The sequence below is a fragment of the Anomaloglossus baeobatrachus genome, chromosome 11, assembly GCF_048569485.1.
Source record: "Anomaloglossus baeobatrachus isolate aAnoBae1 chromosome 11, aAnoBae1.hap1, whole genome shotgun sequence".
In the NCBI taxonomy this organism is placed as follows: Eukaryota; Metazoa; Chordata; class Amphibia; order Anura; family Aromobatidae; genus Anomaloglossus; species Anomaloglossus baeobatrachus.
In genome coordinates this window covers 36273589-36295878 of record NC_134363.1, presented here as the reverse complement: position 1 = coordinate 36295878, position 22290 = coordinate 36273589, and the positions used below count along the sequence as shown (strand labels likewise).

General features: G+C 46.0%; 2 protein-coding genes across 2 annotated transcripts in view; both read left to right on the top strand.

Annotated features, from left to right (window-relative positions):
- The window catches only part of LOC142255782 (cell adhesion molecule CEACAM5-like), a 65243-nt gene extending 63188 nt beyond the window's left edge, over positions 1-2055 (top strand). The window contains exon 12 of the mRNA XM_075327228.1: positions 1947-2055. Coding sequence (XP_075183343.1) covers positions 1947-2055 — 109 coding nt within the window. The remainder of the gene's footprint in view (positions 1-1946) is intronic.
- On the top strand, positions 2025-20181 carry LOC142257192 (uncharacterized). Its single transcript, XM_075329320.1, has 7 exons — positions 2025-2228; positions 3024-3314; positions 6661-6825; positions 10789-10871; positions 13467-13508; positions 16181-16226; positions 17827-20181. Exons 1-7 carry the CDS (start codon positions 2165-2167, stop codon positions 17898-17900), a joined length of 765 nt encoding a protein of 254 aa, XP_075185435.1. The 5' UTR covers positions 2025-2164; the 3' UTR covers positions 17901-20181.
- Positions 20182-22290: the final 2109 nt, after the last annotated feature.

Here is a 22290-nt window from a genome sequence, read left to right as displayed (position 1 = left end):
CTCCTCCCCCTGTGGCCTATGCATCCCTCCAGAGGTTGCAGGTGTCCCAGCTTCCAGTTGCCACTCCTGCTCCTGAACCTATGGAGGTTGATCATGTCAAGATGTCTGACCAACGTCGAAGATGCCTACCATGAAAGACAGTGCCATCTTCCTTCCAGGATACAGGAAGAAGCCCCTCAAGTAGCAGCCGTCTACCCCTTCTACCAGCCATGTCTTTAACCATCATCTCTGAAGACAAGTTGATGGACAAGAGACCTCCTACAGACCTGATGAAGAGAGGGCAATAGGGGAGGTACTGTAGTGCCGGCATCCCTGCAGGGATGCCAACTTACCGCCCCTGTACTCCTCTGGGGCCCTGCAGCCATTCACATGTGCTCCTGCTCTCTCCTCTCTCTATGACTTCTGCATGCCGCACAGGCTCCCCCAGAATGTACTTATGGCACGCACGAGCCCACACATTCTATCCTTGTTCCATCCAGTTGATAGGGCTGTTCAAATATCCATGTATTTTTGAGAAGAGAGTGGTTTTTACAAAAATACAGGGACATGTCCTCCTAGTCTCAAATCAATCTTGCTAATATAATTCCATGGGTCCGTAAACAACACTAGAAAGCCATTTATATGTTGCCCACTTGTCACATGGAGTTTTGCACAAACATCGCCGACTGTCATGGATTGCTTCTTTAATCACATGTTGTATGGAGACCTATCACATATGGTCCTCTCCTATTTATGCTGGTTGAATCCTTCCACCCATGTCAGCTATAGTTTATTCTATGTTGGTCTGTCAGGTGTGGTATCCCAGACTTTCTGGTGACAGTTGTGCTCATTGCTTGGGGTCGCTGTGGAGTTTACCCCTGTTGTTTTATACTTCCATCCTGATCTTGTTTTTCCTCCTGAATCTCTTATTGTCTTCACCTTTATGTATGCATGTGGTGTGACAGAGTTTTGGTTTTCCCTTGTCTGTCCTTATGTCAAGCTACCACCAAGGGGAGCTGGAGCTCTGCAGCAGAAGACACTACACGAAGCAACAAGAATCAGGAAGTAGATACACAGTGTGTGCTCGCACACTGCCTCACAGCACAGCTGGGGAGCAGAGCGGCGGGGCGTGCGAGGAATGGTCAGGCGGGCCGGGTTAAGCACATTACGGGCAGAACGAGGACCGGAGAAAAGAGCAGAAGCGGAGTCGAGGTCAGGCTGAGGTCAGTACCAGAGGAAGCAACCGAGTGGGGAGGTAGGAGAGGGGACAGAGGAATGGGGGAACGACTAGGGGACGGAACACAGACAGGGCACGGGGGCACAGGCACAGATGGATCAGGATAACACAAGACCAGCAATCTCAGGCAAAGCAGCGCTAAGCTTATAGCCGGCGCTGGTTCACTGAAGATGTCAGTTTTTAAAGCATCCAAGCTCCGGAAGTGAGGCTCGGGAGAAGGCTCCGCCCGCTAACCATGTGGACGAAGAGGCGGAACCGTGACACTTTATCTTTGGTTTTCAACACACTTCTGTCCCATCCCTCCCTGGAGGGAGGGGGAAATTAGATCAGAACTGGTCAGGAGCAGGGCCAGGAAGGAGACTCAGGTCTCTCCACCATCAGGAGTATCCCTGAGATTAGGGATAGCATAGGGTACCCTAGCTTGAGGGACAGCTTAAGAGCTCTAGTTCCTTGCTACCCCAAAGTCATCGTGACACCATTTTTCATGAACTGTTGTTAGGAAAACCATAGGATATCTCCATCAGCTTTTTTTTTTTTTGCTTACAAGAAAAACTGAGGAAACCCTGATGGTAAAAACGAACAAACTGACGAAACGGTAATGAAAATCTGATGAAACACAGGTTTTTTGGGTGCAAGAAAAATAACTATAATGGCTTTCTCACCATATTCATCATTTTTCCTCCACCAACCTACAAATTCAGTTATTTATGCTTATATGTCTCTTTCTAAGATTATGTAATGTTGCTAAAATTACTGTTGAGGCTGAATCCTTATCATACGCAACTTCAGTTTGTGGCTTCTCCGTGAATCCATCATTTCCTAATCGAAGAGGAATTTGAGGTTTGTGCACATTGTGAAACTTTAAGGAGAAGGAACTCTAGCAAACAATCAGGTGCGGAGCATTAAAGAATCAAGACGTATCGCCTGCAGTGTCAGTCAGTATAGAAGATGGTGATGGTCAGTCAAGGTCAATGTTTCCTACTGTGCAGCACATTGGTGTTGATGGTTTCAGGTAAGTTTTACTTAACTACTGTAATTGCTAATTAAATTCCATTTTTTTTGTAAGTAACTGATGTTAAAAAAATATTATCATATATTTTATGTTACTATATTTGACCTGCACTTTCTATGGACTGCAAGACATTAAATTAATTTGGACATGCATAACTGCTAAGGAAAAACAAAAATTGAGACACTTAGCATATAAAAAAAGACCAATTTTATGTGAGCCCAGCAGCCCTCCCTGGGCAGAAAAGCCTAACATTTTATGGGCTGCTAATAGAAAATTGTAGGCTTTACAGCCTGGGTAAAAGCACTGAGGTAGGGACCCCATAAAGAGATACGCCTTGACGCTGGCTACTGAGCTTATTTAAAACTGGACTTTTTGTGAGCTGAGTGTCTCAATTTTCTAATTTTTTTTGGATGTGGAAAATATTTTTAAAAAAATGTGTCAGTCCATGAGAAACAGACCACATTCCGATGTGATCCGAGAGTGGTCCAATTTTTTCGATGGACCTATTGAGTTGCATGGCCAAGAGTGATCCAATTTCCGGAGGCATGCTGTAGTTTTTTTTCTCTGGTAGATTTGGTCTGAGAAAAAAATTGCACAGCCCCATAGAATAAGATTGGTCAGAGACATAATGCTTGATTTCTAAAGAGCAGATCCATTAAGTTTCGATTGTGGAGGCTTCAAACAGTGAGACCTCTTATGGTCATGAACATAGATCTTTTATTATGCTCTACTAGATATTTCAATTATATTAGAATGTTTAATTATTTTTCAATCTTTTTTTACTACATAAAACAGGACTGGTGAAACAAGTAGAAGTCAATTGTGGGGGATCTGTATATTTCGATCCACCAGTCTCCCTGGTAAACACCAAGTCAGTAATATGGAGCTTCACAAAGAAGACGTTCATCAATCTACCTTGTGCCGATGCTTCCAGAGATAATGGGGAGGTCCAAAACCGATGGGAATTGTTTTCAAATGGAAGTCTCAAACTGATCGACGTCACACATTCTGATCAGGGATATTATAAAGCCTCCATAAGACACAGAAATTTTTCAACCGTAGTGATCTACGAGGTCTACGCGCGCTGTGAGTAATAGTACGATAACCATTATTGTTGTTGTGAATTTTGCACTATGTAAGGCTATGTTCACATGTCTTGTAGTCATCTGTTAGAGCGGATACGTTGGGAAACTGATTTCTGCTGGAGTCAGGTTTTTAACACGGGAGTCTTTGGACAACGGATCTGTTACCGGATTGCTATTTAGCCATCCTTTGTACTTGCATTTGTAACGGATTCATTGTTTTACAAATGGAACATAAATACCTAAAGCCAAGATGAGGGTCAGTCGAGGTCAGGTATCCGGCTCAGCGCATAGGTGTGGAACCTAACTAGGGTGGTCAGGAAACCAAGGGACCAGCAGTAGGGATACCTAGGGTGAGGTATCCAGCTCGGCTCATAGGTCCAGACCCTATCTAGGGTGGTGAGGAACCCCAGGGACCAGCACTTGGGATACTCATGGACCAGCAGTATGGATACCTAGGGTCAGGTATCCGGCTCGGCGCATAGGTGTGGAACTCATTTAGGGTGGTGAGGAACCCCAGGGACCAGCAGTAGGGATAACTAGGGTCAGGTATCCAGCTCGGGACATAGGTCCAGAACCTATCTAGGGTGGTAAGGGACCCCAGGGCCCAGCGGTAGGTTTGGGCAGAGGTCACCATCTCCCCCTTCCCTAGACACAGGGTTTCCTTTTCCTTTGGAAGCCAAAATAATTTGCCATGTGGAATTGTACCAAACTAAAAAATGGCAAAGTGCATGATGGTGTAAAGGCTAATAATATCAAAAAGCACAAGTAGTTATATACCCAACAAAGAAAGATAGTGGCTATGTTAAAGCAGATCTGTCATTAGGATTAGGATATCCTGCTGTATGTAAAGGGAACATAATATGAGGACAAGTCCACTCTCTTATTAGGAGGGGCACTTACTTCATGATAACATTGCACTATAAAATGGATATTTTTAAATTGTATATTTGTTATACTGATATATGCCAGACATGTAATGCATATTATTATTATATTATATGAGATGAAAAAAAAAACGCTTTACTCCAAAAATGGCAACCCTCCATGGTACTATAGTCTCATTTACTTGATTGGGCCACACTATGATACCACTTCTTGACTGTGCTGGCTGTCCAGATTTTTTTGGGCCATCTCTCTGCTTCCTGTCTGGTATAGCTCTCTGCTTCCTGTCTGGGCCAGCTCTCTGCTTCCTGTCTGGTATAGCTCTCTGCTTCCTGTCTGGGCCAGCTCTCTGCTTCCTGTCTGGTATAGCTCTCTGCTTCCTGTCTGGGCCAGCTCTCTGCTTCCTGTCTGGTATAGCTCTCTGCTTCCTGTCTGGGCCAGCTCTCTGCTTCCTGTCTGGTATAGCTCTCTGCTTCCTGCCTGGGCCAGTTTGCTGCTTCCTGTCTGGGCCAGCTCTCTGCTTTCTGTCTGGTATAGCTCTCTGCTTCCTGCCTGGGCCAGTTTGCTGCTTCCTGTCTGGGCCAGCTCTCTGCTTTCTGTCTGGACCAGCTCTCTGCTTCCTGTCTGGTATGGCTCTCTGCTTCCTGTCTGGTATGGCTCTCTGCTTCCTGTCTGGTATAGCTCTCTACTTCCTGTCTGGTATAGTTCTCTGCTTCCTGTCTGTGCTAGCTCTCTGCTTCCTGTCTGTGCCAGCTCTCTGCTTCCTGTCTGTGCCAGCTCTCTGCTTCCTGTCTGAGCCAGCTCTCTGCTTCCTGTCTAGGCCAGCTCTGTGCTTTCTATCTTGGACAACTCTCTGTTTCCTGTCTGGTACAGCTCTCTGCTTCCTTTCTGGGCAAGCTCTCTGCTTCCTTTCTCAGCCAGCTCTCTGCTTCCTGTCTAGGCCAGCTCTCTGCTTCCTGCCTGGTCCATCTATCTGCTTCCCATCTGAACCAGCTCTCTGCTTCCTGTCTAGACCAGCTCTCTGCTTCCTATCTGGGACAGCTCTCTGCTTCCTGCCTGGGCCAGCTCTCTGCTTCCTGCCTGGGCCAGCTCTCTGCTTCCTGCCTGGTCCATCTATCTGCTTCCCATCTAAATCAGCTCTCTGCCTCCTGCCTGGGCCAGCTCTCTGCCTCCTGTCTAGGCCAGCTCTCTGCTTCCTGTCTAGGCCAGCTCTCTGCCTCCTGCCTGGGCCAGCTCTCTGCCTCCTGTCTAGGCCAGCTCTCTGCTTCCTGTCTAGGCCAGCTCTCTGCCTCCTGTCTAGGCCAGCTCTCTGCCTCCTGTCTAGGCCAGCTCTCTGCTTCCTGTCTAGGCCAGTTTTCTGCTTCCTGTCTAGGCCAGCTCTCTACCTCCTGTCTAGGCCAGCTCTCTGCCTCCTGTCTAGGCCAGCTCGCTGCTTCCTATCTAGGCCAGCTCTCTGCTTCCTGTCTAGGCCAGCTCTCTGCTTCCTGTCTAGGCCAGCTCGCTGCTTCCTGTCTAGGCCAGCTCTCTGCTTCCCATCTGAACCAGCTCCCTGCTTCCTGTCTAGACCAGCTCTCTGCTTTCTGTCAGGGCCAGCTCTCTGCTTCCTGCCTGGGCCAGCTCTCTGCTTCCTGTCTAAGCCAGCTCTCTGCTTCCTGTCTAGGCCAGCTCACTGCTTCCTGTCTAGGCCAGCTCTCTGCCTCCTGTCTGGGCCAGCTCTCTACCTCCTGCCTGGGCCAGCTCTCTGCTTCCTGTCTAGGCCAGCTCACTGCTTCCTGTCTAGGCCAGCTCTCTGCCTCCTGTCTAGGCCAGCTCTCTACCTCCTGCCTGGGCCAGCTCTCTACTTCCTGTCTAGGCCAGCTCTCTGCCTCCTGTCTAGGCCAGCTCTCTACCTCCTGCCTGGGCCAGCTCTCTGCTTCCTGTCTAGGCCAGCTCTCTGCTTCCTATCTGGGAGAGCTCTCTGCTTCCTGCTTGGGCCAGCTCGCTGCTTCCTGTCTAGGCTAGCTCACTGCTTCCTGTCTAGGCCAGCTCTCTGCCTCCTGTCTAGGCCAGCTCTCTACCTCCTGCCTGGGCCAGCTCTCTACTTCCTGTCTAGGCCAGCTCTCTGCCTCCTGTCTAGGCCAGCTCTCTACCTCCTGCCTGGGCCAGCTCTCTGCTTCCTGTCTAGGCCAGCTCTCTGCTTCCTATCTGGGAGAGCTCTCTGCTTCCTGCTTGGGCCAGCTCTCTGCTTCCTGTCTAGGCCAGCTCTCTGCCTCCTGTCTGGACCAGCTCTCTGCTTCCTGTTTAGGGCAACTCTCGGCTTCCTGTCTGGGCCCATTCCTGGCTTCCTGCCTGGGCTACCTCACTACTTCCTGTCTAGGCCATTTGTCTGCTTCCTGTCCGGCCCAGGTCGCTGCTTCCTGTCTGAACCATTTATCACACCTGAGCTCCATTATATATTCTTATTCTAATTGTCTTTTCTTTAACAGCTGCTCAAAAACTAAATGTAGAGCAGATAAATAACGCACCAGCGACTCCAGAAGATAAAACGGACACATTTAGATCTGGCGCAGTAGTTGCCATTGTGTTGGGAACCGTCAATGGTCTGATTATTACACTGATTATCATCTTCTTTGTTCTCAAAAAAACAAAAGGTATTGTATACTCTATTCATGAATAGTCAGAATAACAAGATATTATAAGTTAGAACTCATCTGTTGGATCCCATCAATGTTGTAAATAAACTTATCCAAGGCCCTGTTTTAAGTTGTCCAAACAGACTAGATGAATGTCAGCTGAATGCCCCTATGTTGTCAAAATTTACCAATCCTCTTGCAGCGCTGGCGTCCTGCGGGGTCACCGACTTATTGCTCTGGTCGGGTCACATCCTCAACTTCTTCCCACTGGCCATCCACAAGTGCTGCTACCCCCTTCACCTCCCAGGGCCTGCGCATGCATCCCAAGTCTCCCGGTAGTGTGCTTAGGGTTCATGCTCATGCACCAACCCTCCTCTTAAAGGGCCAGCATGGTATTTCCAGAAAATGACAGGAAATGCTTCTCAACCTATGGCTGAGAGCCATTATGTATTTAACGCACCTTCTCATTAGAGAAGGTGCCTGCGCAACGACCTTAGTTAGTCGGTTTACCAGTTGTTTCCGCCTCAAGCTGGGCGCTTAGTTAAGCCCCTCCCACTAAAGGGTAAGGCCATGGTCCAGTGGGTCCATTAATCCCACTTTCTGCCCTGATAATGGCCACGAGCTTTACATTTCTGAAGGTGTCCCAATTATTAGAGACGACTAATTCTCTCAAAGTTTGAATTAGATTCTGGCACATCTAAATTTTTGGGGAACCTCATAAGTTTGATTTGGACATGATAGAATTAAGGGGGCTTTACACGCTAGCAATATCGGTACCGATATCGCTAGCATGCGTACCCGCCCCCATCGTTTGTGCGACACGGGCATATCGCTGCCCGTCGCACACAAAATCGCGCTCCCCGTTACACGGCTTACCTGCCCTGCGACGTCGCTCTGGACGGCGATCTGCCTCCTTTCTAAGGGGGCGGTTCGTTCAGTGTTACAGCGACGTCACACGGCAGGCATCCAATAGAAGTGGAGGGGCGGAGATGAGCGGGATGTAACATCCCACTCACCTCCTTCCTTCCGCATTGCCGGTGGAGGCAGGTAAGGAGATGTTTGTCGCTCATGCGGTGTCACACACAGCGATGTGTGCTGCCGCAGGAACGAGGAACAACATCGCTAATGAGAGGCAAACGATTTTTTGTTTTAGGACGACCTCTCCATGGCAAACGATTTTTGCCGCTTTTGCGATCGTTTTAGGTCGCACATAAGTGTCACACGCTGCGATATCATTAATGACGCCAGATGTGTGTCACAAACAACGTGACCCCGACGATAAAACATTAACGATATCGTAGCATGTAAAGCCCCCTTTAGTCCATGTCCAATATTTTATTTTCCAGGAGCTAAGCTGCAGCCAAAAATGCCGGAGAGCGGCCTCTTCCCTTCTCCGCGTATGGATGCATAGTTGTCGGTTGAACAAGTTTTTGGTCAACTATCTACACTTTTTGGACATCTTAAAAGGGCAAAGATCTCCCATTGATAAATTACATTGGGCACTTAATAATGATTGTATATTTAATTGCCTCTTAGGGGTACTTTGCACGCTGCGACATCGCTACTGCGATATCGTCGGAGTCAAATCGAAAGTGACACACATCCGGTAACGAAGTCACAACGTGTAAAGCCTAGATGCGCCGATAAACGATCGCAAAAGCGTGGAAAATCGGTGATCTGTGTAGCGTTGGTCATTTTCATAATGTCGCACCAATAGGATATACGATGTTGTTCCTCGTTCCTGCGGCAGTGCACATCGCTGTGTGTGAAGCCGCAGGAGCGAGGAACATCTCCTTACCTGCCTCCACCGGCTATGCGGAAGGAAGGAGGTGGGCGGGCTGTTTACGTCCGGCTCATCTCCGCCCCTCCGCTTCTATTGGCTGCCTGCTGTGTGACGTCGCTGTGACGCCGCATGACCCGCCCCCTTAGGAAGGAGGCAGGTCGCCGTCCAGAGCGACGTCGCAGGGCAGGTAAGTGCGTGTGAAGCTGCCGTAGCGATAATGTTCGCTACTGCAGCTATCACAAGATATCGCATGTGCGATGGGGGTGGGTGCTATCGCGCTCGGCATCGCTAGCCGATGCTAGCGATGTCACAACGTGTAAAGTACCCCTAAAGGCCCTGTCACACAAAGAGATAAATCTTTGGCAGATCTGTGGTTGCAGTGAAATCATGGACATATTGTTCCATTTGTACACAGCCACAAACCTGGCACTGATTGTCCACAATTTCACTGCAACCACAGATCTGCCACAGATCTGCTACAGATCTGCCACAGATCTGCCACAGATTTATCTCAGTGTGTGACAGGGCCTTTAGGGTATGCCTTTGAAGGCTTATTTTTTAGGAGTTTTTTTGGAGTGAGTTGTCTCCAAAAAAACACCTGAAAATTGCTTAATAGACCCTTGAAAGACTTTCCCGATTCATTTCTATTGTAAATCACCTTTGCTATTCAAACTTTCAGTATTTTGAGCGTTTTTATTACATAAAGAGGTTGTCCACTACTTTACCATTAATGGGCTATCCTTAGGGGTACTTTGCACGTTGCGACATCGCTACTGCGATATCGTCGGGGTCAAATCGAAAGTGATGCACATCCGGCGCCGGTAACGAATCGGTGTATCAGTGTCACGTCGTTCATTTTCATAATGTCGGTGCGTCCGCAGGTACGATGTTGTCTGTCGTTCCTGCAGCTCCACACATCGCTGTGTGTGAAGCTGCAGGAGCGACAAATATCTCCTTACCTGCACCCGGCATCCACCGGCAATGCGGAAGGGAGAAGGTGAGCGGGATGTTTACATCCCGCTCATCTCTGCCCCTCCGCTGCTATTGGCTGGCCGCTTAGTGACGTCGCAGTGACGTCGCTGTGACGCCGAACGCACCTCCCCCTTGAAGAAGGGATTCTTCCTTCGGCAGTCACAGCGACGTCACCAACCAGGTATGTGCGTGTGAAGCTGCCGTAGCGATAATGTATGCTACGGCAGCTCGCTCTACATATCGCATGTGCGACGGGGGCTATCGCGCTCGGCATCGCTAGCATCGGCTAGCGATGTCGCAGCGTGCAAAGTACCCCTTAGAATAGGCCTTCAATGTCTGATCAGCCGAGGTCAATGTCAAATTTGACGTTCCCATCGCCACCGCCGGTGGCCTGTGGCCGAAAGTGCTCAGTTCCAGAGCTGCTCTGTCAACTGATAGAGGCCACAACCGGGTACTGCACATCCACCTTCGATTGATCTGAATAGGAGGCGCATGTGCACTACCCGATCGCGGCCACCATATGAAGATGGGGCAGCTTCAGTACTGAGCATTTCCGTTGGACTGTTTCCTCTGGGGGCGCAGGGTGTCGGGCATTGATGACCTATCCTAAGGATAGGCTTTCAATGTAAAACTAGTGGACAACCTCCTTAAGCTTTTCAAAAAAGAAAGTAGATGTAACTTCTTTGAACCTACTCTTCATGGAATTCATCCCAAGCTAGGCACTGTCCACTTAAAAGGCTTAAAAAAAAAGCTTCAGGAAATAAAAAAAAACTCCCCAAGGAAGGAATGTTTTCTGAAGACGGTTTCACATGAAGAACTCCTAGTCTTGGGGTGTTTGTTTCAACTCAATTTCTTAGCAAGAAGACTTTGAATGTGTATAGTCCAACTTTACAATTGAAACTCAAGATTTTTGAACTCCTCGTTGTTCTTGGAAAGTTTCCACTCTTGAAAAAACTTCATGGTGAAACTCTCCCTAGGGTCTTCAAGAAATAGAAATAAGAAACACTGATTGAAGCCTTGTGTATTAAAATTCCAACCTTGAGATAATTACCCCAGATCCAAATGATCATCTAAGTTTGGTTCAGAGAAAAGTTAAGAGGCGAGAAAGAGGGGGTAAGACCATGCATAGTGTCTTATGTTTGGTGGAGGGATGTCTTGTAAATCACATTGCAAAAAATGTTTCTGTCCCGATATGCTTAAGAAAACAAAAATTTTCTGTCTTCCAGGCAATATTACAAAAAATAATCATCGTGAGAGTGAAAATCTACCATCTCCACACATCTATGTAAACGATGGTGCATCCTTTGAGGTAAGATTTTCGTACCACCTTGAATTGTAAATTTTTGCTCAAACTCATTATTACTTAGACTTGGATGCCATATCAGTGGAATTTCCCATGGAAATTATAGGTCACTTAAGGAAATTATACTGTGAGCGAAATATACTCCGTGTGTCAGGCTACCACCAGGGGGAGCTGGAGCCCTGCAGGAAAAGACACTATACAGAGCTGAATCAGCATGGAGGTGGATACACAGTGTGTGCTGGAGCCCTGCAAAGCCAGCCAGAATACAGAGGCCACGGGGCGTGCGGGGGATGGTCAGGCAGGCCAGGTCATACACAGTACGGTGAGAAAGAACACTGGAGGAACGAGCAAAAGCGGGATCGAGGTCAGGTCGAGGTCAGTACTAGAGGAAACAACCGAGTGGGGAGGTAGGAGAAGGGGGAATGACCGGGGCTATTGTGTGAAAGAATGAGGTGGGTCAGAGCACAGACAGCACAGGGGAAGGACTGATCTGGAAACACTTACAAGGACCAGCAATCACAGGCAAAGCAGTGCTAAGCTTATAGCCAGCGCTGGTTCACCAGAGATGAAAGAATTTAAAGCATCCAAGCTCCGGAAGTGAGGCCCGAGAGAAGGCTCCGCCCCTAGCTTTGTGGACGGGGAGGTGGAACCATGACACTGTGCCTCTTGAACTCCAAATTAATAAGCTTCTTACCTTATGCTGCAGCTTTTAGCATAACTTTTTCTAAAAGATCAATTCTCACTCATATTGTATATTGCAGTCTGTCCCGTGTTTTGGCACCAAATTCTATGAGCGAAAAACGCCTTCTATGCCTCTTGAATGCCAAATTAATAAGAATTGTTTTACAAGCGCTCGGGAAATAAATACAGCACACACTCTTAGTATGGTGTACTCAAAGAATTGTCCTTTATTAGTACATGTGACCCGTTTATATATGGTCACAAAGGCCTTGTCACTCTAAACTATACCCCAATAAGAACAGGGGCAGGAAGAGAAATGTAAAACTTCTCCACCCATCAGAGTTATCTGAACCCTATCACATCATTAGCTATAAGACAAGATAGACATTATAGGTAGAAAATGGATTGTATTCTCTCACAATACCAGGGCAGTAATCGGGAACTGTGGCAACTGACCCCCAGGACAAGTGACAGACTCAAGTATAGGCAGAATGACTGTGGTAGGCTGGGCAAATGGGTACGGACAGGAATGGTGGGTACACCAGGAACAGATAGGTATGGGAAGGCAGGTACAGGTGATGGACACAAGGATAACAGGACAGGAGCTCAGGACCTGACAACTAGCTAGCAGACTGGTTTACTGACTAACTGAACACGTTGCGCAGGCACCTCCCCAAATGGGAGAGTGCCTTAAATACATAGTGCCTCTTGTGAGAGAAGCTTATTGATTGTATGCTTCTCTCTGCTTCTTAGCCATATTGTTAGCAAGCTTTCATTTTGTCCCAGTCTTCATACTAATACACTATAACTGAAGTTCTTAGTTACATAAGCTTGACGTGCAGACCTAGTAGAGTTTTCTTATTAAAATGTAAAAACAACATTTCCTCTAAGAATAATGAGAATAAAATAAGCTATTCACTGAGAATAACGTTGGCTTCCCGATTCGCCAGCCATAGGTTGAGAGGCATTTCCAGGAAATAGCGGGCCAGCCCTTTAAGACGAGAGCCCCTGTGCGCATACGCCCTAAACACACTCCCCGGAGACCTGGGCTGCGTGTACAGGCCTCAGGAAGGGAAGAAGGCAGCAGCACACGTGGACGGCCGGGGGATGAAGGGGAGGACATGACCCGGCCCTTCAGGGACGCCAGCAGTAGAGCATCAAAGTTGCATATAATCTGCACCTAAGTATATCAATTAGGTTTTGTCACAACCAAATACTAGGAAATACCAAATGCTTTATTTTAAGCATGATGCATCAAAAAAAGACAAAAACCGCAAAGTCAAAAACGCAATAAAAATGAATGTTAAAAAGCACACACGCAAAAACGCAGCCATAAGCAACCTAATTTTAAAACATAGGTGCAGAAATTCTGCAACATCAATAACTCTTTATGGTGAAGTAGCCTTATATTACTTTTTATGCCCGCATTCTCCACCAATTGATATGATCATTTCTGCTCACCAAGATTTGGTCTTCACGGGTTCGTTAAAGGAAAAAAGTCATTGACTTAGAATAAGAGTTACACTTTTAAGGTACTAGATAAAGACAAAATATACTGTAAGAAGGTACGTATACGGAGATCTCTACTCCTCCTTAGAGGTTTCTGGGACTCAATGCGAGGGCCAGTGAAAATAAGAAAAGCAAAGCTTGTGACTTCCTAAAATCTCCAAGATTTTGCAGAGTGTTAGTTTATTTTATACCCTTCATGACTAAAGGTGTTCCATGCATAAATGTAGACATCTCTCATATAATAACAAATAGCAGCATTAATAGCTGCATAATAAATAACGCAAGCTGGGACTATCCTGAATTTTTGGGTTACCCTCATCACCACAACTAGATTTTGCCATTTTGCCTTTTTATACATCTTATCTTTAAAAGCTAAGACTAAGTTTTTGCTTCTCGTTCTCTCTTGTACAGATGGAAAGATCAGATTCAATCAATCAAAATCGACATTATGAGGTAAAACACATGGTTTTTGTTTTCCAGATATTTGTGGCCAATTTATTAATTGTGACTTTTTAAAAAGTCACTATTTTTTTTTTACATTTCTTAACGCAATTGTATTTTAGTACCCCTTGGATTGATTTTATATATGCCTGATTTTTTTTTGTTCTAATTTTGGGACATTTTAACTAAATAGGTTCCTATTTTTTGTTGTCTAAAAGGCACAAAACAAATGTACCAAGCAAATATGAAGAGTAGTGATGAGTGAGCACAACTATGCTCGGATGCTTGGTATTATGAACAGTTGGACGCTCAGACGGGCTCGACCCATGTATAATAGTATTTTTCCAGAAGATCTTTCAGAAAAATGCTCACGTTCCCCATTGACTTCCATTATACTCGGTACTCGATTGGCACACATCCAAGTGTCTGACCTGCTTGTTTCGAGTATTGAGCACCCAAACATGGTAGTGCCCACTCATCACTAGTTACAAGTACCAAGAACCCAAGCATGGTAGTGCCCACTCATCATTACTTACGAGTACTGAGCCCCCGAGCATGGTAGTGCCCACTCATCACTAGTTACGAGTACTGAGCCCCCGAGCATGGTAGTGCCCACTCATCACTAGTTACGAGTACTGAGCACCCGAGCATGGTAGTGCCCACTTATCATTAGTTATGAGTACTGAGCACCAGAGCATGGTAGTGCCCGCTCATCACTAGTTACCAGTACTGAGCACCCGAGCATGGCAGTGCCCGCTCATCACTAGTTACCAGTACTGAGCACCTGAGCATGGTAGTGTCCGCTCATCACTAGTTACGAGTACTGAGCCCCCGAGCATGGTAGTGCCCGCTCATCACTAGTTATGAGTACTGAGCACCCGAGCATGGTAGTGCCCGCTCATCATTAGTTATGAGTACAGAGCACCTGAGCATGGTAGTGCCCGCTCATCACTAGATACGAGTACTGAGCACCCGAGCATGGTAGTGCCCGCTCATCACTAGTTACGAGTACTGAGCACCCGAGCATGGTAGTGCCCACTCATCACTAGTTACCAGTACTGAGCACCCGAGCATGGTAGTGCCCACTCATCACTAGTTACGAGTATTGAGCACCTGAGCATGGTAGTGCCCACTCATCATTAGTTATGAGTATTGAGCACCCGAGCATGGTAGTGCTCACTCATCACTAGTTATGAGTACTGAGAACCCGAGCATGGTAGTGCCCGCTCATCATTAGTTATAAGTACTGAGCACCGGAGCATGGTAGTGGTCACTCATCACTAGTTTCGAGTACCGAGCACCCGAGCATGGTAGTGCCTGCTCATCACTAGTTACCAGTACCAAGCACCCGAGCATGGTAGTGCCCGCTCATCGCTAGTTACGAGTACCAAGAACCCGAGCATGGTAGTGCCCGCTCATCACTAGTTACGAGTACAGAGCACTCGAGCATGGTAGTGTCCGCTCATCACTAGTTACCAGTACTGAGCACCCGAGCATGGCAGTGCCCGCTCATCACTAGTTTCGAGTACCGAGCACCCAAGCATGGTAGTGCCCACTCATCACTAGTTACGAGTACTGAGCACCCGAGCATGGTAGTGCCCGCTCATCACTAGTTACGAGTACTGAGCACCCGAGCATGGTAGTGATTCACATCACTAGTTACGAGAGTGTGTGGCCGTGCCGGGTGGTGCTGATGTGAAACTCGCGCAAGTCACTCGCAAGTGTAACTCCGGCCCAATAAAGAGTATTTGTGGTGTAAAAGCATCAAAAAATAACAGAAGACAAAAAAAGAAAAGTGACTACAGATGAGCGGACCCGTGGAAGTTTGGTTCGGCAGGTTCAGCCGGTCTGAATTTCAGTTTGGGACCTTGACTTGACCTGAACCTCAATTGAAGTCACTAATTTGGCAGTTCCATACACATGTCACCAGCCATAAACAGATCACTTCCGGGGGCAAATTGGGTGGGTTTTTTCCATTTTTTGAGGGGTGCACACTACATCCGATCACACTGTTGTTACCCCCAGTGCAAGCCAATCAAAAACAGCAAGCGGCTCGCACTGGGCCGAGCATAGAGCGTACCTGAGCACAACGATGCTCGCTCGAGTGGTTTTCATACGTAAAGCACCCGAATTTCTGGGGGGGGGGGGGGCGGTTCCGAAAGTTTGTTTTTGGTACAAACACCGAACCTCGGGTTTGCTCATCTCTAAAAGTGACTCAAGAAGAAAACACACATCATTCACTCCCTACGGGACTGCTCATCTTTTTCCTCTAGTGCCATGAATGTAGTGGTGGTCAAGGATTCCACCTGCCACTCAATTTTGTAAACAGGGGTTAAAAGATCCCATTTTGGAATAAAAAATACCCCATTCTGCTGATCAGTGTGAGTCCCGGAGGTCAATCTCAAACCAAGTAATGTCCGGCTAATAGGTCATAACGTTTTTCCATTGGACAACTCCTTTAAGTAACTTAGGTTGGCTGCAGTTTTCCGCACTGCTGTGCTCCCAGCCACCGGAAATTCGGAGGGGATGGATGATGACACCAGCCCCTACATTCTAACGTTTGATCCCCCCAATAATAAAGTCATATTAAATATTACATAGAACATATTGTATATCGGCACAGAGTCTTCAGTGATATAAGTATCCCTAATTACATACTCAATATTCACTATTTTTCCTTGCAGACACTCACGCATCCAGATGGAGCGCTATACAACCAACTGAATAATGGTAAGGTAGCACGTCACTTGTTAAGGGTCCGTTCACACCAGCTGACTGGCAGCACTCTACCACCGATCAGCTCCTTTTTTTGTGGTCAAGCTTACTTTACAGCGTTAAGGGGTCGTCTACTACTAGGACAACCCCTTTTGATTCCCAATTTTTTCCCCTAGATAAAATAATAAAAACTATACTCACCTCCCATGCCGACACCGTTCCAGTGGTGCCGGGGCTCATGTGAGGTTGTGACATCACACAAGCCACCATCCAATCAGCTCTGGCTTTCTTCTCTCCGCTTTTGGACCAAACGAGTAAATCAACAGGAAGTGTGCAATACAATTGAGCTCACTTCCTGTTGAATGTACGTTTGGTCCGAAGGCGGGGAGAAGGAAGCCAGCACCACTGATTAGATGATGTCACAACCTCATATGAGCCTTGAACGGCACCGGAACGGGAGGTGAGTACAGTCTTAATTTTTTACATGAAGGAAATGTGGAATCAGAAGGGGTTGTCCTAGTAGTGGACAACCCCTTTAAAAGACCCCAGATCAATAAATCTTTCCTGATTGGTGGTCAAAAATCTGTCTGCAAAGCCAGACCGCTCTCTACATGCACCCTGAATGATTTGTTCACTGCCATTGTTATCGACAGAGTGATTTCTGATTGCACGGGATCATGCTCTGCCGAGAATAATGATCTTCTGTGCAACGCAAAAGATCATTTCACCGGACGAACAAGCATTTTATTGGTTTGCCCGGTGATTTGCAGCCTGTTTAGACTGCACTGAATTCATAGAAACCACATATAATAGGCTGTATCTGCATGCAGGAGTGGACCGACTATACGCCATTCATTCTTACATTACCACTATAATCCTCCTCTCATCTTCTAGACCCGATCTAAGACACATTGTGACGGGGTATGCGACAGAGCAGTAAGGGACACCAGACCAATGAACAATCCAAGAAGATTTAATGAGACAGGGAGCATAAAACATCCAATAATAAAATGGTTCTTTAGAGTCCACACAAAGGAAAAAGATCCAGGGGCACCGCCTGGTATTCCGATGCCAGGGAAATTAGGGAAATGGTCCTTATATGAGTTCCTTGAGTCCAACAGGTGAACAACAAAACACAATCCCACGTGGCCGCGGATCTCCAGTCTGTAACAGTCCACACACACAGACCCCAGGATCCAGCCTCAGCTATAGATCCCAGTCCTTCTCCAGCCGAGCTCCAACTAACTGCTCTAACATGTTCTTCTCTCCTGGGATCAGCCCCTTAGGTGGGCACACCTCCCCCTGGCCATTTGATGCATGAATGGACTTTAGACTGCTGGCTCTGTTCTGTTTACCAAGTTGTAGGTTGGAGAAGTCCCATGCTGAGAAGAACAATATATATATGCAACCCCCACCAAATCAATGACAATAGCTACTGCTGAAGCCTGATTGCAATATGATACAGGCTGGGGGGAAGGTATGGTCACTTACATCCCAAGACATAGTATTACAGCAAATACAGTGAGAAGGTAAAATACATCATGACACACATGATATGCATATATTCGGCCATCGCACACACATTTAATGTATACATCTATTTCTTGTCTTTCAGTACCTGCGGCCATTTTTTTCCAACCGGGCAACCGACCACAGCAAATGTTACCCAATACCAAACCAAAAGCATGAAGTTATCCATAGGACTCTCACAATTCAACTTGGAAATGTTGTTTGAAACTTGTGAGCTCCAGTGTAAAACTTTTAAATTGACCTCCACCTACGTGTCAGACGCATCAACAAGGGCTTCATTCTCTGATGACTTTCTGGTAGGGTCTATATACACTAAATAAGTGGTAAAGGCTCCACTTAGTGCAGTGATTTTTGCTGCCACTTAATGCAGTGATTTTTGCTGCTACTTAGTTTGGTAGTTTTTGCTGCCAATTAGTGCAGGGATTTTTGCTGCTACTTAGTTTGGTAGTTTTTGCAGCCAATTAGTGCAGGGATTTATGCTGCCACATAGTACAGTGATTTTTGCTGCCACTTAATGCAAGTATTTCTGCTCCTACTTAGTTTGGTAGTTTTTGCTGCCACTTAATGCAGGAATATTTGGTGCTACTTAGTTTGGTAGTTTTGCTGCCACTTACTGCAGGAATTTTTGTTGATACATAGTTTGGTAGTTTTGCTGCCACTTACTGCAGGGATTTTTGATACCACTTTAGTGCAATGATTTTTGCTGCAACTTAAAATAGCAGCTTTGGATTAGAAAATAGGTTTGTAGATGATTTATCCCTATAACAAGTCATTTAAAAAACCCGATATATTGGTATTTCGAAAAGGAAGGATTTGGGGCGCTCTGATTTTATCTGAAAAAGCAGCATAAGCCACCAATATCAGATCATGGAAGGGGGGAGGTCAGACACCAAAAATATGTAGGTATGTCTAGTAAACAATAAAGGGGACATAATTACTGGCGCTCTGCTATCCTTTGGCTTATCTCATGAGCTTAAAGACTATGAGCTATATGTCCATCAATCTGATAGAATAATTAATTTATATAGAAAAGTTGGAAAGTCAATAAAAGAGTTAGAATTACATTTTTCTGTCTCTTTCTTTACAATTATATTTGACCCCAGTGTGACAAAGTAATAAGAAATAGCATATATTCACTTATTGATCTCCCACTACTTCTCCATCCATCTGTGGGTGTTTCCCCACCGGTCTCCTCCTCTTTATCCAGTTGGCTGCAGCTGTCAATTGTCAGCCATGCTGGAAAGACTAGAAGAGGAGACCGGCGGGGGAACATCACCAGAGGGATGGCAGTGGTGGGAGATCAATAAATGAGTATAAATGAGAATATATTACATCTTAATATTTTTATCACACTGGGGCAATGTTAGCTTAAAAAAGCATTAAGAAAGCCCCTTGAAAGGGTGAGGGAAAACTCCTTTAAAGAGCAGGAAAAACTCCTTAAAGGATACGGAACACTTCTTAAAAGGACAAGGAAAACTCCTTAAAAAGGCAAGGAAAACTTTTTAAAGGGGCAAGAAAAAATCCTTAAAAGGGAGAGGGAAAAGCCCTTAAAAGGGAGAGGAAAACTCCTTAGAGGGGGGGGAGTGCTTGGAGGGGGATTAAAACCCCTTAAAAGGGCAAGGAAAACTTCTTAAAAGGGAAATAAACACTCCTTAAAAACAAAGAGAAAAACTCCTAAAAAAGGCAAAAAAAATTCCTTCAAAGGGAGAGAAAATTTTCTTAAAAGGGAGAGAAAAACTCCTTAAAAAACAAAGAGAAAAACTCCTTAAAAAGGTAAAAAAAAAAACCTCCTTCAAAGGGAGAGGAAAACTCCTTAAATGGGAAAGCGAAAAGTCCTTAAAAGGGAGAGGAAAACTCCTTAAGAGGGAGAAGAAAACTACTTTAAAGGGCAAGAACAACTCCGTAAAGGGAGAGGACAACTGTTTTAAAGAATGAAGCAAGCTCCTTAAAAGGCAAAAAAAAACTCCTTAAAAAAGGTAGAGGAAAACTACTTAAAAGGGCAAGGGAAACTCCTTATAGGGGCAAGGAAAACTCCTTAAAAGGGCAAGGAACATTTCTTAAAAAGGCCAGAACACTCATTAAATGGGTGAGGAAAACATCTAAAAATGGCAAGGAAAACTCCTTAAAAAGGTGAGGCAAACTCATTTAATGGGCAAGTAAGACTCCTTAAGAGAGTGAGAGAGAACTCCTTAAAATGGAAAGGAAAACTCCTTAAAAGGATAGGAAAAAAAACAGCTTGAAAGGATGAGAAAAACTCCTTAAAAGGAGCGAAAAACTCAATAAAAGGGCATCGAAAACTCCTTAAATCATCAACTCTGCCTTCAGGATCTGCAAAATAATATTGACAAATCTTCTTTCCGTCATTCCCGATCTATTTCCATAACTTTCCAGATTATTTATATAGGTTTTGTTTTAATGTATTTTTATAATAAAAAAGGAACATGATTTTAACTGTTATATGTTTTTTATTTGAAGTACTGAGAAATAAACTGATTATTAATCATTTTTAATCATTACATCTTGGTCTCTCTGGTTTGTGCGCGGTATTTGCCTTTCTTTTCGATTTACGGATGTATAAATTGTCACTATCGTCAGTTTTTTTTCAATAAAGTTAAAACTTTGAGGTTTTTATAGAGCAGTTCTGATGTAAAATCCATGACAAACATTATTATTACAGTTCCTTATTTCTAAGAGCTTTTCTTTTACCAAATAATGATGATATTCGAGAAAAAATGCTGAAACCTCTTTCCAACATATTCTCACAATAGAAGAATTGCGACACATTTTACCCAACACCGGACAACCATCTGTGATCCAACGCACAAGTGCCCTTCCTGTTCCTTATAGTGTAGAAAGTGACAAGCTCGCAACAGCCTTCTTCCTCTTTTCCAACATATATACATATGGCAGTGATCACTATAGATAATTTTTATTCAGACATACTGTATATATATTATTTTCTTTAGATGGATACAGTCCAAAATACTATTGATGAGCGGGCACTACCATGCTCGGGTGCTCAGTACTCGTAACTAGTGATGAGCGGGCACTACCATGCTCGGGTGCTCGGTACTCGTAACTATTGATGAGCGGGCACTACCATGCTCGGGTGCTCAGTACTCGTAACTATTGATGAGCGGGCACTACCATGCTCGGGTGCTCAGTACTCGTAACTATTGATGAGCGGGCACTACCATGCTCGGGTGCTCAGTACTCGTAACTAATGATGAGCGGGCACTACCATGCTCGGGTGCTCAGTACTCGTAACTAGTGATGAGCGGGCACTACCATGCTCGGGTGCTCAGTACTCGTAACTAGTGATGAGCGGGCACTACCATGCTCGGGTGCTCAATACTCGTAACTAGTGATGAGCGAGCACTACCATGCTCCGGTGCTCAGTACTGGTAACTAGTGATGAGCGGGCACTACCATGCTCGGGTGCTCAGTACTCGTAACTATTGATGAGCGAGCACTACCTTGCTCGGGTGCTCAGTACTTGTAACTAGTGATGAGTGGGCACTACCATGCTCGGGTGCTCAGTACTCGTAACTAGTGATGAGCGGGCACTACCATGCTCGGGTGCTCAGTACTCGTAACTAGTGATGAGCGGGCACTACCATGCTCGGGTGCTCTGTACTCGTAGCTAGTGATGAGCGGGCACTACCATGCTCAGGTGCTCTGTACTCGTAACTAGTGATGAGCGGGCACTACCATGCTCAGGTGCTCAGTACTCGTAACTAGTGATGAGCGGGCACTACCATGCTCAGGTGCTCAGTACTGGTAACTAGTGATGAGCGGGCACTACCATGCTCAGGTGCTCGGTACTCGTAACTAGTGATGAGCGAGCACTACCATGCTCGGGTGCTCAGTACTCGTAACTAGTGATGAGCGAGCACTACCATGCTCGGGTGCTCAGTACTTGTAACTAGTGATGAGCGGGCACTACCATGCTCGGGTGCTCAGTACTCGTAACTAGTGATGAGCGGGCACTACCATGCTCGGGTGCTCAGTACTCGTAACTAGTGATGAGCGGGCACTACCATGCTCGGGTGCTCTGTACTCGTAACTAGTGATGAGCGGGTACTACCATGCTCAGGTGCTCGGTACTCGTAACTAGTGATGAGCGGACACTACCATGCTCGGGTGCTCAGTACTGGTAACTAGTGATGAGCGGGCACTACCATGCTCGGGTGCTCAGTACTGGTAACTAGTGATGAGTGAGCACTACCATGCTCAGGTGCTCAGTACTCGTAACTAGTGATGAGCGGGCACTACCATGCTCGGGTGCTCAGTACTCGTAACTAGTGATGAGCGGACACTACCATGCTCAGGTGCTCAGTACTCGTAACTAGTGATGAGCGAGCACTGCCATGCTCGGGTGCTCAGTACTGGTAACTAGTGATGAGCGGGCACTACCATGCTCAGGTGCTCGGTACTCGTAACTAGTGATGAGCGGACACTACCATGCTCGGGTGCTCAGTACTCGTAACTAGTGATGAGCGATCGCTACCATGCTCGGGTGCTCATTACATGTAACTAGTGATGAGTG